Raw genomic sequence first — 17,594 nt, 5'->3', positions numbered from 1 at the left:
TCTTCTTGTAGTTTTAGTCCCTCTGGGCCAGGGGAGTGCAGCACCAGGTCTGCATTTCCACAAGTTGTGCTCCTTTCCTGTTGGCCTCCTGGCAGCACCTTCTTCTCTGGCTGTTCCCCGGGACTCCATCTGTGCATTTTGCTTGTTGAGCACAGCTCCATCGCTCTATGTTGAGCACGGCTCCATCACTGTATGTTGAGCGCGGCTCCATCACTGTATGTTGAGCGTGGCTCCATCGCTGCATGTTGAGTGCAGCTCCATCGCTGCATTTGAGCGCAGCTCCATCACTGTATGTTGAGCACGGCTCCATCGCTGTATGTTGAGCGCGGCTCCATTGCTGCATGTTGAGCGTGGCTCCATCGCTGCATGTTGAGCGCAGCTCCATCGCTGCATTTGAGCACAGCTCCATCACTGTATGTTGAGCACAGCTCCATTGTTGCATGTTGAGCGCTGCTCCATCGCTGCATGTTGAGCACAGCTTCATTATTCCATGTAGTTCCACCGTTCCATGTTGGGCACTGCTCCATTGCTGCATGCTGGGCACAGTTCCAGGTTGGCTTTAGCTCCATCGCTGTATGTTGAGGACAGCTCTATCATGGCATGAAGTTCCTTCGCTGCTTATTCTGCAACCTTTCTTCCCTGCATGTTGAACGCAGCTCCATTGTCACATGTTGAGTGTAGTTCTTTCTCTGCAGGTCTCAGCGTGGGGCACAGTCCCGTGTCTGCATGTAGAACACAGCTCTGTGTCTGCCTGTGGAACGCAGCTCCTTCTCTGCATGCAGAGCATAGCTCCACCGCCTGTTGAGTGTAGCCCCATCTCTGTATGTTTAGCACAACTCTCCTCTGCAAATTGGGTGAAGTGGAGCACATCTCTGTGACTGCAGGTGCTACACAGCTTCATGTCTGCATAGGAAGCATAGCTCTTTGTCAGCGTGTGGAGCGCAGTTCCTTGTTTGCATGTGGAAAGCAGCTCCTTGTCTGTGTTTTATACACAGTTCCATCGCTACCGCAGCTTCAGTTCTGCAGGTATCTCTAGCATCCAGCTCTTTCAGTGGGGCACTGCTCATCCTCTGTTACTCTCAGCTTCTTCTCTGCTTGTTCAGTGCATTTCTATCTTTGCCAGAGGTGTGCAACTCTTTCTCTGCCCCTGGTGCATGGCTCAGTTTGTGTGCTTTGAGTGCAAATCCGTTTCTTCTCGTTGAGCACGGATCCTACTCTGCCTGATGAGTGCAGCTTCTTTTCTGTCCCTTGAGCACAATTCAGTCTCTGACTGTGGAGCCTATTTTCACCTTTGCCTGTTGGGCACTGTTTCACCTTGTCGGTCAACCCTAGCTTTTTTCTGCGGGTTAGATACAGTAACTTCTCAGCAGTTGTGGCATACCACAGTTTACACTGCTAGACAAGGCTGTCTTGTCTCCTGTTAGTTACTATTCCTGTGGCAACTTTTCTTGGTGGCTGTCGAGAAGCTTCTCCATTGCTGGAGTTTGAATTAGTCTCTGCTTCTTTTATGGCTACTTGGCACCTTGGGGGGGGGGGGGGGGGGTGGGTGGTCTTTTCTCCACAGTGTGGCTCTTGACTGTCTTTCTTTGTGTCTCCTTTTGTTCTCTTGGCTCTGTTCTTTCATCCCTAAGTCCAGAGCGAATTGTTTGAGGAGTACTCTTTCTACGGTTGTACCCTGGTATGCTGCTGCCCTTTTCTTCATGGTTCTCCTGGAGAGACTAGCGCTCTAGTTAGTTGGTTCTCTCAACTCTAGAGTCCCTTGTTCTGTGGAGTTTGATTCTCTCACTAGACGCGAGTCTGGATGGTTCCTGGGCCTTGCTTCCTTTCTTCTATGAAGTGTGGCGCACTGTTTGGGGTTACGTACTCCTAGTACTTGCGACCATCTTGGACTCAAGACAGGGGTACGTAATTTTTCTTTTGCTCAGGACGTTTGTTTTACGTCCTACGGCTTCAGTTCCTCTTCTAGTGTCTAACTGTGTTCCATTTTGGTAGCCTGGTGGTTCGGATATTCGAATCCTTTTCTGCTGATCAGTTTTTTTGCTGTGTGTATAGCTTTGTAGATTTTTCAACCTTCTGCATTCTTCTTTCCCCCCCCCCCCCCCCCCCCCATTTGGGAAACTGCTTTGCTACATCCCATTAGTCTGGACTGGTCTGGTATAGATGGCAAGGAAGGAAAAATTATGTTCATACCTGATAATTTTCTTTCCTTTAATCACACCAGACCAGTCCAGATGCCCTCCCTGGCTAAAGTCTGTCAGAGTGTTGTTTCCTTGATCCACGACGCTTCAATACGCTGGGATGTCCTACAGCACTGCCTACTTCATCTTCTCTATTCAATCTCCTGCCACTTGTTGTTGTGTCAGCTCTGTTTGACTCCTGTTACTTCTGTTACTTGGCATCACGGAGTTATTTCCCCGGATTCATGGGTAGAACTCTATGTGCTTGAGCAAGCTCAGTATGGACCATTCCCTCCCGCTTACTTTACTGTGAGGGGAGGTTGCAGTTGCCTTTGGCCAAGCAGGAACAGTGAGGTTCTGCATATTGGCTCCAAGAGTTTTGCCTGTTTGGTATTGACTGTGTTTTCTTCTAGACTTCAGAGCACCATTGCTTGGCTATTCGAAATACTGAACATTCCAGGCTGCACGATACCCTTAAGGGGCGGTTTACTTGGAACTATTTTCTCTGTCTCCTTCCGCTGGTAGATGGACACAACCCATTAGTCTGGACTGGTCTGGTATGATTAAAGGAAAGAAAATTATCAGGTAAGAACATAATTTTTCCCATGTAACTGCACGTTTTTCAAGCCATGCGATTGCTGTATTTTTGACTCCTACACTGTTTGGCGTTAACCACTCTGTGATTAAGCTGCATAAACAGCAACGGTGACAATACACAACCTTGCTTGACTCTAGTTACTATTTTAAATCAGTTCATGTAACCATCTTCTGCTGCGACCCAGCATTCACCGTTCTCATATAGGTTTTTAATAACTTTGATGAATTCGACAGGTATGTCATAAGATCTCATATGCTAGCTCTGTCAATGCTTTTTCAAAATCCACAAAATTTATAACTACTGGGATTTTATTCTCAAGAACCTTTTCTAATACTCTGCAAAGTGCAAAAAGTTGGTCTACGCAGGATCTGTTGGGCCTGACTCTGCTTGTCCTTCTCATAGTAAAGCTGTCAATTTTAGCCTTAAGCTGGCTAAGAATCATTCAACCGTAAACCTTTTTAGGTACAGATAACAGAACTATTCCTCTCCAGTTTTTGCAGTCCAATAATCTCCTTTCTTCGGCAGCTTTACAGTTACCTTTCTTCCATGGTGTTTTTTTCCCTTCCCTTTCCCATGCTACGTTACACAGTCATAGCAGTCATTCAATCATTTGATTTGATCCTTTTTTCAAGATTTCTGCACAAACGCCTTCTCCTGGTGTCTATCTGCAGCTCTGCTGCTGTTTCAGCAATCGTCTAGTCTAGTCTAACGCTGTTTCTGGCTTTTCCTCCCAATGCTGGGCTTTTGCTTTTTCATCTGTAATGACTTTATTACCTTTGTCATTAGCAGGTAGCACTTTTCTTCCTTCTGTTCCTGTCTGTTTTCAAGTCTGCTTCTTCTGTTATTTCAGCATTTTCTTTAGCCCATCTTTTCTTATCTCGTCTGACACCTTTTGAAATTTCTTTATCTTGCTGACTGTACTGCTGTAATATGTTTATTTTATTTTATTTATATCCCACCTTATACCCAGGCGGGTAACAACGCAACATACATAATAGTTGAAAGACAACAACGATACAGACCACTAAACTAATCAATTACATAACATCAAATCTGCATAAGTACAAGAGCAAAAACACCCGAAAGCATCATCGATCACCACGATGGTCCAGCAGGTAACATTTCAACATCTGCTCAAATGACGCAGCGTTCTGATGAATTTTCAAAGAATAAGGCAGTTTTATTCCACGCCTGAGGTCCAGCCACTGAACAGGCACCGATCCTTGTAAATTGTAATCACACACGCCTTTAAATCTGGCATAACAACAAGCAACCCAGCATTAGCAGAACACAGCGCCCTCGATGGCACCTAATGCTGAAGAGCTGCACACAGATAGCAGGGAGAGTCATGATACAAACCCCGACGGACCAGCGACAACAGTTTAAATTGAATTCACTGTTCCACGGGCAACCAGCGCAGTTGTTGCAACATGGATGATATATGATCAAACCGAGCTGCCAAGTTTCGGGCCATCTGTAACAGCTGCAAGCAACACTTTGACAGGCCTAGATACACCATATTGCAGTAGTCCAAAACACTGAAGATTATGGGCTGCACAACCTGTTTCTTTTCAGTAACTTTCTGTGATGCAAGTTAATATTTTTTCACTTCCTTATGCATTTCCAAGTTCCTTTACTTATCCGCTCTGTTAGGGTTACATATTTTGTCCCCCATAAAGGACACATGCCCCGCCCTCACCACACACCCGCCCCCGCCCCCTTTCACACCCCACCCTTCACGCCCTCGCTCCGCCCCCTGTCACATTTCCCCGTCCCCCCTGTCACATACCGTCGCCCCCCCTCCCCGTCACCCCCTCCCCTTACTACTGCCCTGGTTGTTCTAGTGACCTCTTCGGGGTCACTTCACTCTCGGGTGCCCATTTTGAATCGGTCGCTGAGATCACCAACAGGAAGGATGCATGCAGGGCAGCGGTCCAGGCAGGAAAGAGGGGCTCTTTCCTGCTCCGAAGGCGGAAGAGGTCACTAGACCACCAGGGGAGGGGAGGCTAGCAATCTGCTGTTTGTTCCGGATTTCTGGACAAACGGCAGGCTGGTGGGCAGGCCGTCCTAATCTGGACAAAACAGGCAGATTAGCAAAACCCGCCTGGTTGCCCGGACATGTCCTCAAAAAGAGGACATGTGCGGGTAAATCCGGACATATGGTAACCCTAGCTCTTGTTTATCAGCAAATATTTTGGCTAACATGGAAAACAGGACATGAAGGTAGCCACAAAAAAAAAAAAAAACTTCCCTTCTACATGCAAGATACACCCTAACTCCCACCCCTCAGCTGAGAGCCAAGTGGTAAAGCTCAGAAGGAAATGCACAAGACAGGGTAAAGATCCTGATAAAACACAGCTATGCAGAGCCTGGAGCAAAACCTGAAGGGAACAATCCCATCCCAGGGTACCATCCTATTCAAGATAAAATAAAGAGAGGTATGGTAGCCATGTTAGTCCACTCTTAAAGGTTATCTACAGAAATCAAGCACTGCCTATCCAATTGAAACAGCTTCAGACTCCTTACAGATGGACCAACAATTAAGAGCGACAACATGGGTGCAGCAGCTGTGCTTGCTTTGTTTTGAGTGTAGTAGAGGTAACGGCTAGATGGGGAGTGGAAACAGAGATTAACCTAATTGGCTTCCTTGCTTGCAGTGGACTAGATAGGCTCACTTCCACTCCTGTCTATTAAACCTCCTTGGGCTGCAGCATGCTGCTGTCTGATCCCTGCTGCCTGATTAAAGGTTTTTTGGAGCATCTTACCCTTACCCTTGTGTGTGGTGACTGATCTCTTGACATTGGGCCCTCTCCACCCTATTTCTGTTGTGTTCGATTGCTGTGGAGAGTGTGAACCCCGCTTTGTCTCCCTGCTGCCTTCTGCCTAGTTTATACATCCATGGAGCCCCCCCCCCCCCCCACAACAGCTCCTGATCTCTCCTGTACCCCTACCCCAGGGAGCCATTCCATCGTCCCCCTCCTCCTCCCCAGCCCCAGATCTCTGCTCCAGATCTTGTTGCAAAAAAACAAAAGTTTCATCCTGAAGCTGTGCAGCACTGACCTCACTTTTCCTCCCTCACCAGGGCCGGTGCTTTCAGCAGGTTTGGGATCTCCAAAACATTTGTGCCCCCCATAGGAGCCGACTCTGTGAGTGCTGTGGGTAATTGAGCACCCCCAATATTGAGAAAATTCCTTGTTTGTGTCCAAGGAAGGGTTATTTTCACTGGGCTTAGCACCCCCAATAATTTTGAAAAGTTGGCTCCTATGGTGCCCCTGCCATGCTTTCTCCATTTCCAGTGTTGCACCAGCCCTGGTCTTTGCATTAAGTGAAACTGAACTTTAAATTAGTTCTGACGAAAGGGGAAAAATATTATTTGGATGAGATGAACACAAGAGTTGGTGGTGTACTTATGTGTGCTGAATGCACATGATATTTTAAACTTTGCTGTGGTTGTGGGAAGCTGTATCTTATTGTTTTTTTCTTTTTTCATCATTCTCTCAAGAGTTTAGCTCTGGGCACAGCAGGATGAACCTTTAAAAAACAAAATCTAACAGCAGCCCAACAGGTTCAGAAAGAATAAGGTGATACCTAAGGGTGTTTCATCTAGAGCTGTCCTGGCACTCAGACTGGCACCGTGGGAGACCAACAGCTCCGCCATCTGCATCTGGAAAAGAAGCGTATCACATATGACAATGTATTTACCAGATTTACTGATCTGAGTTTATTGGGAGCGTGATGGACAGTGTGTCCTTTCAGGCCAACAGCATTAGTCTGGCCACTCCAGTCCTCCGGAGCCAAAGACCAACGTTCTGGTGTAGGCTGATCAAATTTTGGTTTCAGTTTCAGTGCCGAACTCGGTCCGAAATTTGTGCATGGTGCACTTTTGGCTGAAACTGAAGCTCCCTTCTCCCTCCCGAGCTCCTGCCCACACTGGCTTCTGGGACCTCCAGGAGCAGTCTTGCAGCAGCCATTTGAGATTGGAGCCAGCACCCACGGGTGGGTCCAAGATGGAGGCTGCCACGTAGGGGTGGGTCTGGGAGGGGGTTCTTTCTGGTCAGGGGGAAGGGAGGGATGCTGTTCAGGGGCTGGGGCATGGCTAGTTTTTTATTCCTAAAATGCTTTGCCCCCTCTGCTCCCCCCCCCCCCCCCCCCCCCCCCCCCCCCGTGACTGCCCCTCTTAACCACTCCTCCTACTGCATTTTGTAACTGTGAAACAGTGCATGGTGGTGTTACCTGCCCCCAGAAGGCTGCAGCATGGAGGGGCTCCCAGTCATCCCAGTCCTTGATATCCACTCTTGCTCCATGTTCTAGGAGAATCTCAGAAGCCCGGGTATAACCATGAGCTCCAGCAATGTGCAGCTGAGAAAAAGCACAGGGAGAATCATGTCAGTGACTGCTTTTCATAGGCTAGAATGAATTTCTACAGCAATAAAAGTTCAAAGGTGTGGAAAGACACTACATCAGCAACAGAATTACAGTGGAGTCACATATTTTTTTATTACATTTGTACCCCCTGCTTTCCCACTCATGGCAGGCTCAATGCAGCAAGCAATGGAGGGTTAAGTGACTTGCCCAGAGTCACAAGCAGCTGCCTGTGCCAGGAATCGAACTCAGGTCCTCAGTTCCCCAGGACCAAAGTCCACCACCCTAACCACTAGGCCACTCCTCCACTGTTGCTACTATTTGAGATTCTACATGGAATGTTGCTATTCCAACATTCTATGTAGAAGTCGGCCCTTGCAGATCATCAGTGTGGCCGCGCAGGCTTCTGCTTCTGTGAGTCTGACATCCTGCACGTATGTGCAGGACGTCAGACTCACAGAAACAGAAGCCTGTGCAGCCTTCTACATGGAATGTAAACTGTGGTAGCTTTGGCATGGCTTAAACAAACAACAGTAATAAAATAACCACGAAGGTGGAAAAAAAAAACACAGAGATCTCAAGAGGTAGATAGAATTCAGGAACAAGGAGTGGGAACTGGATCAGGCTCTTCGAAAAACAAACTCAGAATGCGGGAATGAAATTATAGATGCTTATTAATATTGACTCGACACGGAACCATGTTGCCTCGGGAATCTTGATGCATATACTTGATGATCATGTTTGTCGTTTGGAAATACTTCTTGTAAAAAAAGCATGAGCTGGTCTTTAAAAAGACCACTGGTGAAGAAACAATGGTTGAGCAGCCTCTTTTAAAAACCAACTCATGCTCTGGCTGGTTGGGAATCACCTGCTTTATAGGAACTCTTGTAACTGCTAGTGTTGAGCTTTTTTGCTGACAACTGTTTTTTGGGGTTTTTTGAGGAGGAGGGGAGTAGGGTTACCGTATTTTGTCCCCCAAAAAGGAGGACACATGCCCCGCCTCCACCACACACCCCACCACGCCCACGTTCACGCCCCGCCCCCTGCCACATTTCCCCTCCCCCCTGTCACACACCCTGTCACCCCCCCTCCCCGTACCTTACTACTGCCCTGGTGGTCTAGTGACCTCTTCAGAGCAGAAAAGAGCCCCTCTTTCCTGCCCGGAGCGCTGCCCTGCATGCAGCCTTCCTATTGGTGATCTCGGTGCCGATTCAAAATGGCCGCCGAAAGTTGAACTCTCGCGAGGTCACGTCAATCTCGGCGGCCATTTTGAATCGGCACCGAGATCACCAACAGGAAGGATGCATGCAGGGCAGCGCTCTGGGCAGGAAAGAGGGAGCTCTTTCCTGCCCCGAAGGCGGAAGAGGTCACTAGACCACCAGAGCCTGCCCGTTTGTCCAGAAATCCAGACATATGGGCAGATTGGCAAAACCCACCCGGTTGCCCGGACATGTCCTCAAAAAGAGGACATGTCCGGGTAAATCCGGACATATGGTAACCCTAGGGGGGAGGGATGACTGCTATGGCCACAAATATTTCCTCCATTGCTCATGTTTGGGTCCACTCACCAGTGCAGCTCCCTGAGTGTTCACTGTGTTCAGGTCCTGGCCGGTTGCAATCAAATCCCGGATGTCAGAGATCATCTGCTGTTCGGGAGCTGCTCGCATCTCGTTGATTTTCTCCTGCGTTATTCCTGCCGACATACAGTGAGAAATGTGATCCCTGTTTTACATAGATCATCTAGGTGAGAATTTGGATGTTTAGGTTGGGATATGCACAGTAGAGAATGACAGTTACCGTTACCGCGGATATACCTCAGTAAACCACATCCGTGGAGGCGTGAACAAAATATTTTACCGCCTCGCAGGAACGATAAAAAGCTTTGTTCCCACGGTAAAAAATAATCCTCTCCTCCCCGCGGGAGTTATCACTTACACTTTCCTGCAGTCAGCAGGCAGCGTCCGCGATTTACACAGGCCAGCTCCATGGACTTCCTTCTGTCAAGTCCTGCCCTCTCTACTGCAACTTCCTGCTTAGCGTCATATAGGAAGCTGCAGTAGAGAGCAAGGCCAGAGCTGGCCTTGGTGAATCGCTGCTGGCTGGCTGCAGGAAAGCCAGTGTGCTTTCTTACCTTACCCACACTGCCAGTGGCCCAAAAATTACTACTACTACTATTACTATTTAACATTTATAGAGCGCTACTAGGGTTACGCAGCGCTGTACAATAAACAAAGAATGACAGTCCCTGCTCAAAGCAGCTTACAATCTAGAGGACAAGACGGACAAGGAGAGCAGACAAGCAATAATTGGAGTAGACAATCAATAGTTGGAACAGTCTAGGTTACTAGGTACAATGTTAGGTTCCGAAAGCGACATTGAAGAGGTGGGTTTTGAGTAGAAATTTGAAGATGGACAGTGAGGGTGCTTGGCGTATGGGCACAGGGAGTCTATTCCAGGCATAGGGTGAGGCGAGGCAGAAAGGGCGGAGCCTGGAATTGGCGGTGGTGGAGAAGGGTAGCGAGAGGAGGGATTTGCCTTGTGATCGGAGGATTGAAGGACAGTGGTGCAGGGAGCCAGAAGGGAGCGAGTAGGAAAGAGCTGACCAGTTAGATTGAGAACTGGAGGCGGCTTGACAGCTGAAGCCCATGAGGTTAGTAGTCTCCCTTCCCTCTCCTGCGCAGCTGTCATCACCTTTCACCCAAGCAAAGCAAGCAAACCTATGAGCTGCTCTGTCACGCATTGTCATTCTTTATTGTCGGTAGCATTTTATTTGATCTTGTGCAGCATATGGATGAACAAAGAGGAAGCATTGGTTTTCATCCGTTAGAGTAGTAATTAGTTCTAAATTGTAAATCATTTAGAGGGGCTGGTTATAGGGACCCCTGTATTCATGCAGAAATGTTTTCACCTAGTAAAGGGCCAGCAAAATAGACATGTTATGAGTATCAGGCGCTTAACAATCAAACTTACTATTTATAAGTACAATTTTTTTTTTTAAATCATTTAATTAGGTTGAGACCTGGGAGCTTTTAACATCTTTTTTTTCCTGTGCCTACATCAAAAGAAGAACATGGCGTGTGAGAACTTGCTCCTTTTGTTTTGTGGAATGCAGTGAGGTATTAAATAATGAGGGAAGGGCTTCCTTCATGCAGAAATTCTGTCCAAAGTCAGTCTAAATGTGGCAACATTGTCCAGTTTGAGGACTGTGCAGATGGGAGTCAGAGCTCGCGGGGACGGGGACAAACTTTCTGGATTATCTCCAACATTTGCCAATTTGATACAATACCAACGAATCAGGGCCAGTCTTAGGCATGGGCGATAGGAGCGGTCGCACGGGGCCCCACGCTCCTAGGGGCCCCGCATCTCTGGCACGTCTGTCCTCCTGTCTCGGAACATCTCCCTGCTCCTTACCTTAATGTACGTCCACATTTCAGTAGAGAGCATCAGGCAGCAGCAGCGATGTCCATATCCCGTCAGCTGCTGAGCCCAGAGCCTTCTCGCTGTTGCGTCCCGCCCCCTTTTGATGTCACTTCCTGCTTTCACAATGACGGGATGCAGCAGTGAAGAGGCTCTGGGCTCGGCAGCTGACGGGATATGAAAATTGCTGCCACTGTCTGCCGCTCTCTACTGAAACGTGGTGAATGCACATCAAAGTACAGGGCGAGGTGGGGTTCCGAGAGCTCTAAACCTCCTTTTAAACTATGATAAATTATGGCTTATGGTGGCGAGCGCAGGAGGGAGAGTGCAGGTAGGGGGTGCTGGTGGGGGTAGCGGGGGTGGGCACGGGGCCCCACTGAACTGGTCTGCACAGGGCCCCGCAACTGCTAAGACCGGCCCTGCCAACGATCCAGCATGTCATCTTCAAATCTTGTACTTTTCATGATAACATTTCAGACTCCTTGAAGAAACTTATGGACATTTTAATAACAATCGGTCAACAGACAATTCTTCATCACTGGAAACATTCGAATAGCATCACTGTACAAACACGGTGGCAAATGGGTCTCTGCACTCATAAACCAGAACTCGCATTTGCAGTATCACATGGTTCTTTGCTTAAAAAAAAAAAAGGCCTCCTTTGGAAGAATAGTTGAAAACTCGTTCAACAAGGCATACCACAAGATCCATCCTAATTACCAAACAATGAAACTCAAGCCTGAACTGGATAAAACCAAACTCTCTACATAATAAGTACATAAGTAGTGCCATACTGGGAAAGACCAAAGGTCCATCTAGCCCAGCATCCTGTCACCGACAGTGGCCAATCCAGGTCAAGGGCACCTGGCACGCTCCCCAAACGTAAAAACATTCCAGACAAGTTATACCTAAAAATACTTGACTACCAAGGTCTACTCTACCACGAATGAACTTTAACACAATACCACCCTATCTCTTATTCCGATTATGAACGCCTTATACTTGACTGCTCAATCGACTATATCAATCGAGATCTTTATTGTAATACCACTTGTATCTTTCTCTCCGGAAATGGCCATTGTCATGACGGAACAATGTAAGCCACATTGAGCCTGCAAATAGATGGGAAAACGTGGGATCCAAATGCAATAAATAAATACTTCTAACGCCTTACAATGATTACTTACTATTTATATAACATTTTATATATATTTATATACCTGGGATTTATAAATTATATTCTAGGTATACACTCAATAATTGGTTGCAATTTGTACGTCATTCACTTTCTTCAACAACCGTTATATTTAATTATCAATATTAAATGTATTAAACATTTAATAAAGATTGATTAAATATAACGGTTGTTGAAGAAAGTGTATGGGATTTATAAATGATACTTTATTGGGTTACCCGTAATAAGGACCTCTTTGGCTCAGGTCATCATGCGCAATTATATACGTTGTTGTGAACTTTTGTTTTTTTACATTTCGTTTTTGTTGCCTTTTTATTGCAACTGTACTGTTATTGTGTATTTAAAATGAAAAACAAAAACCCACTAGCAATGCCTTCACTAATTGCCACATTCGATTTGCAGCTGACCCTTAGTAAAATCCTGCATTAAGCTGCGTTAACTGCAAATCTTAACACACTGTAGTGAAGGGGTTCCTTAGAGTTGATAGTGACCATCAATGGTTCATGGGCCTTGCAATGAAGAAGACCTGCTCTAGGCACTTTTCCAAAACCTGTTGTGGGAACCCCATAGCAATGAATGTCCAATGTATATTCACTGAGAATGCCCTGAAAGACCAACCAGCTGTGGAGTCACAAAGACATGTTTGGGAACCCCCAGCTTATACCCACCTTCCTTCAGCCTTCCCTGATCATCATACAGCCATGGTTCCTGGGTCTGGGGACTGGGCCTTAGTCACAGCAAGATGCACTAAAGACGTCGGTAATTCCCGTTCCCTACGGATTCCATAGCGAATCGGTAGGGAACGGGAATGCATCAACGATAGGGAATGCAAATGAGCTACTCATTGTAGCTCACTTGCATTCTCTATTCCTTCGGTACCTGAGTCGGAGAATCGGGACGTCCCTTTTGATTAGGCTCCTCTTCCTGGTCTCTTCAGCCAATCAAAGCGGGCTTAGCTGGCTGTTGTCAGCGAAACGCTCTCTGATTGGCTGAAGAGACCAGGAAGAGGAGCCTAATGTAAAGGGACGTCCCGATTCTCCGGCAACCAGGAAAATAGAAAAATTTTGCTGTGGAGGGGTAAGTGGCGCGGCGAAGACAAAATAGAAGGGGGAAAAAAAACACGAGCGCCGGCAGAGCAAAAACCTGCGAAAAAAAACGTCTCTTACAAGCGTAGGGAGAGTACGTCCTTAAAGGACGCCCCTCACATGCGCTCCCTGCTTTTTTTTTTCTTTTTTACCTTTTTTGGGGGGCCCTTTTCCTTTCCGATTCCCTCACAGGAGCCCTAACGAGAGGTGCAGACCTCCCGTTAGGGTTCCTACGGTAAGGGAATCGGAAAAACGGTAGTGCAGCTCATTATAATAGCTTTTGAATCATTTGCATTCCGTTTTCGTTGCCTGCTACCGTGGCAGGGAAAATGCCCTTAGTGCATGCCCCGGGTAAACTACTTGCGTTTTAAACTGGCTGGAACCAGTTTAAAACGCAAGTTGTGGGCTCGTTAGGTTTTGTGCATCTGGTCCTCAGAGTCTAGCATAACTTCTTTCAGTTTCCTGGACCTTTCTTTTAGGTCAGCTGAACATATCAACTGTGAGGTAGTAATTGTTTCTGAACTTAATCTGCAAGTGAAGCTTTAACCGCCCCCAGCAACTCTTGATGTGAGTTGTAATTAGTCATCAGTAGCCCATTTTTATGTGACCAGCTTCCTCAAGGGCTCTGCTTTCTGCCTGCCTCTCTCTCTCTCTCTCTCTCTCTCTCTCTCTCTCTGTCTGACAAAGGCTTTCCTGTTGCATCTGCCTCCCCCACACAAGTACCTGGGCCTGGCGCAGTCTTTCAGGCCACAGGCAGGAAGACCAGAAGTAAAAAAATACCTCAGTCCTACATAAAAGTTAACACTCTAAGAATAAACCCCAGCTGAGAAGCAGGAAGCAGACAGGGTGTCAAGCGGGCAAAGAGAGAGAGAAAACTGGCAGCCCAGCACAGCTGATCAGAGAGCCATTAGCAACAGAGAGATCTTTGCAGCCTGTATGGTCATTTTGCAGATTACTGTGTTTCGAACGCTTATTTAATATCACTGTAATTGCAGTTACAATATGCAACTGGCTGTCGTCGTTGTGATCCCCCTTGGGTTGTACTCTTAGGTCACCACTAAAGTTACATGTTACAACGATTATACATCAATTTTGTCATGGTTGTTAACATACCCTGAAAACAAGCTATAGTATGACTGTTTAATCTGGGGGTGAGGGGTAGGGAGTTCAGATTGGCAGGTGGAAAGGTACAACCTAGTGGTTAGTGCAGTGGACTTTGAACCTGGGGAACTGGGTTCAATTCCCACTGCAGCTCCTTGTGACTCTGGGCAAGTCACTTATCCCTCCATTGCCCCTGGTACAAAATAAGTACCTGAATATATGTAAACCGCCTTGAATGTAGTTGCAAAAACCTCAGAAAGGTGGTATATCAAGTCCCATTTCCCTGTCCGTATTTGAGATTCTACATGGAATGTTGTTACTGGAGATTCTAGATGGAATGTTGCTACTATTGAGATTCTGTTGCTACTATTTGAGATTCTACATGGAATGTTGCTATTCGACTAGCAACATTCCATGTAGAAGCCTGCCCTTGCAGATCAGCAACGCGGCCGCGCAGGCTTCTGTTTCTGTGAGTCTGACGTCCTGCACGTACGTGCAGGACGTCAGACTCACAGAAACAGAAGCCTGTGCGGCCGGCCGCATTGGTGATCTGCAAGGGCAGGCTTCTACACGGCATGTTGCTAGTGGAGGAGTAGCCTAGTGGTTAGTGCAGTGGACGTTGATCCTGGGGAACTGAGTTCAATTCCCACTGCAGCTTCTTGTGACTCTGGGCAACTCACTTAACCTTCTGTTGCCCCTGGTACAAAATAAGTACCTGAATATATATATAAACCGCTTTGAATGTAGTTGCAAAAACCTCAGAAAGGTGGTAGATCAAGTCCCAGTTCCCTTTCCCTATTTTAGATTCTACATGGAATGTTGCTATTCCACTAGCAACATTCCATGTACAAGCCTGCGCGGCCACGTTGCTGATCTGCAAGGGCAGGCTTCTAACATGGAATGTTGCTAGTGGAGGAGTAGCCTAGTGGTTAGTGCAGTGGACTTTGATCCTGGGGAGCTGGGTTCGATTCCTATTGCAGCTCCTTGCGACTCTGGGCAAGTCACTTAAACCCTCCATTGCCCCTGGTACAAAATAAGTACCTGAGTATATGTAAACCGCTTTGAATGTAGTTGCAAAAACCTCAGGAAAGTAGTATATCAAGTCCCATTTCCCTTCCCCCAAACCGCATACATCCTGTTTTCTCACACATTCCCATAGGCAGTTGGTGAGTTGTTTAGGGTGGGATGGGATGGGCATGGCAGAGCAAGTTAAAGTCCCTTAGAGTGGGGTAACGCTTATGTGAGCAGTAAAGGGACAGAGGGGTCACTCAAGACCCTGCATTGTGGTGCAGCGGTCCTGTTGCTTCCCCTCCCCCCCCCCCCCCCCCCCCACACACACACACACACACACACACACTCATGCTTCTGTTACTGATGGTATTTTGTCACATTGAATACTAGGGCAGTACCGAATATTTGTATTCAATTTAATTTGGCCCTGAACAGTGCCCCAAATACATTATTTGTATTCAGCCAAATAGTGATTTCAATTTGAATACAAATAACCCGGGGCTCTACTGTACTAACTCCTACTGAAATAAACACCTGATCTCTGATTTCACATTGCTTCCTTTATTATTTGTTATGTTAAAGTTCAAAGCCCATTATTTGTATTCGGTTGAATAATATTTTTCATTATTCGCATTCGGCTTAATAGTAAAATATGCTATTCGGTAAAGCTCTACTGAATACACTTCAGGGAATTAAGTACTAAAAAATCTAAATAATGCACCAAAATAATACAATATATTAAAACAGAACAGTATTTGCAGTGTTCTGAACATATATGAAGGTATCATAAAACTTGGCTAACCTGAGGAAGGAGAATTTGGCCTCCGAAAGCTAATCTAGAAAGGCGTTTGACAAGGTACCTCATGAAAGGCTACAGAGGAAATTGGAGGGTCATGGGATAGGAGGAAATGTCCTATTGTGGATTAAAAACTGGTTGAAGGATAGGAAACAGAGAGTGGGGTTAAATGGGCAGTATTCACAATGGAGAAGGGTAGTTAGTGGGGTTCCTCAGGGGTCTGTGCTAGGACCGCTGCTTTTTAATATATTTATAATGATTTAGAGATGGGAGTAACTAGCGAGGTAATTAAATTTGCTGATGACACAAAGTTATTCAAAGTCGTTAACCTCGCGACAGGATTGTGAAAAATTACAAGAGGACCTTACGAGACTGGGAGACTGGGCGGCTAAATGGCAGATGATGTTTAATGTGAGCAAGTGCAAGGTGATGCATGTGGGAAAAAAGAACCCGAATTATAGCTACGTCATGCAAGGTTCCACGTTAGGAGTTACGGACCAAGAAAGGGATCTGGGTGTCGTCGTCGATAACACACTGAAACCTTCTGCTCAGTGTGCTGCTGCGGCTAAGAAAGCGAATAGAATGTTGGGTATTATTAGGAAAGGTATGGAAAACAGGTGTGAGGATGTTATAATGCCGTTGTATCGCTCCATGGTGCGACCGCACCTTGAGTATTGTGTTCAATTCTGGTCGCCGCATCTCAAGAAAGATATAGTAGAATTGGAAAAGGTGCAGCGAAGGGCGACTAAAATGATAGCGGGGATGGGACGACTTCCCTATGAAGAAAGACTAAGGAGGCTAGGGCTATTCAGCTTGGAGAAGAGACGCTGAGGGGAGACATGATAGAGGTATATAAAATAATGAGTGGAGTGGAACAGGTGGATGTGAAGCGTCTGTTCACGCTTTCCAAAAATACTAGGATTAGGGGGCATGCGATGAAACTACAGTGTAGTAAATTTAAAACAAATCGGAGAAAATTTTTCTTCACCCAACGTGTAATTAAACTCTGGAATTCGTTGCCGGAGAAAGTGGTGTAGGCGGTTAGCTTAGCAGAGTTTAAAAAGGGGTTGGACGGTTTCCTAAAGGACAAGTCCATAAACCGCTACTAAACGGACTTGGAAAACTCCAAAATTCCAGGAATAACATGTATAGAATGTTTGTACGTTTGGGAAGCTCGCCAGGTGCCCTTGGCCTGGATTGGCCGCTGTCGTGGACAGGATGCTGGGCTCGATGGACCCTTGGCCTTTTCCCAGTATGGCATTACTTATGTACTTATGTACTTATGTAGAAAGGTATTAAGTTAGTTTAATAAAATGGTATGAACTTGTTTTCTGGGTGTTTTGTTTTTTTCGTTTGTTTGGTTTTACTAATATTTATTAGAGTGGGCTAACACGGATACCACATTACTTTATCCTAAATGATCTAGCTTTGTTTTACCATTTAATTTTTCTAATCATGTTCACCTAGTCTCTGTTTTCTATTTTCCTTGGTCTTCTCATAACTCTCTTTCCAGGGTTTCCTGGCCATTTGTCTTTTTTTTTTCTCCCTTGTTGTCTTCTCCCTCTCTAATAAATCCATCTCTGACAATTTTGGCTCCTTTTACAAAGCAGCGCTACAGATTAGGGTGCGCTGAACGCAGAGAAGCCCTTTCAATTCCCATGGGCTTCTTCGCATTCAACGCAAGCTAATTGGTAGTGCTACTTTATAAAAAGGAGCCCTTTTACCTGTTCCATTCTGATTTATTTCATTTATTTTTCTGCTTCTCTCTCGTTCCATTCATACTTACTTACTTATTCAGTCATCAATCTCCTTTTTTAAACTGCCTCTCCCTATAGCTCTCCATCTTTTCCCC

General features: G+C 46.2%; 1 protein-coding gene across 2 annotated transcripts in view; it reads right to left on the bottom strand.

Moving 5' to 3' along the window:
* PPP1R16B (protein phosphatase 1 regulatory subunit 16B) overlaps positions 1 to 17,594 on the bottom strand; it is a 145,818-nt gene that overhangs the window by 10,706 nt on the left and 117,518 nt on the right. For both annotated transcript variants that reach the window (XM_030211359.1, XM_030211358.1), the window contains exons 6-8: positions 8,706 to 8,830; positions 7,009 to 7,134; positions 6,364 to 6,439 (exon numbers count right to left, since the gene is read on the bottom strand). In XM_030211359.1, coding sequence (XP_030067219.1) covers positions 6,364 to 6,439; positions 7,009 to 7,134; positions 8,706 to 8,830 — 327 coding nt within the window. The remainder of the gene's footprint in view (positions 1 to 6,363; positions 6,440 to 7,008; positions 7,135 to 8,705; positions 8,831 to 17,594) is intronic.

The sequence above is a fragment of the Microcaecilia unicolor genome, chromosome 8 (assembly GCF_901765095.1).
Source record: "Microcaecilia unicolor chromosome 8, aMicUni1.1, whole genome shotgun sequence".
NCBI lineage: Eukaryota > Metazoa > Chordata > Amphibia > Gymnophiona > Siphonopidae > Microcaecilia > Microcaecilia unicolor.
Note: the sequence above shows the minus strand (reverse complement) of the source record. Positions and strands in the feature narration are given on the sequence as shown.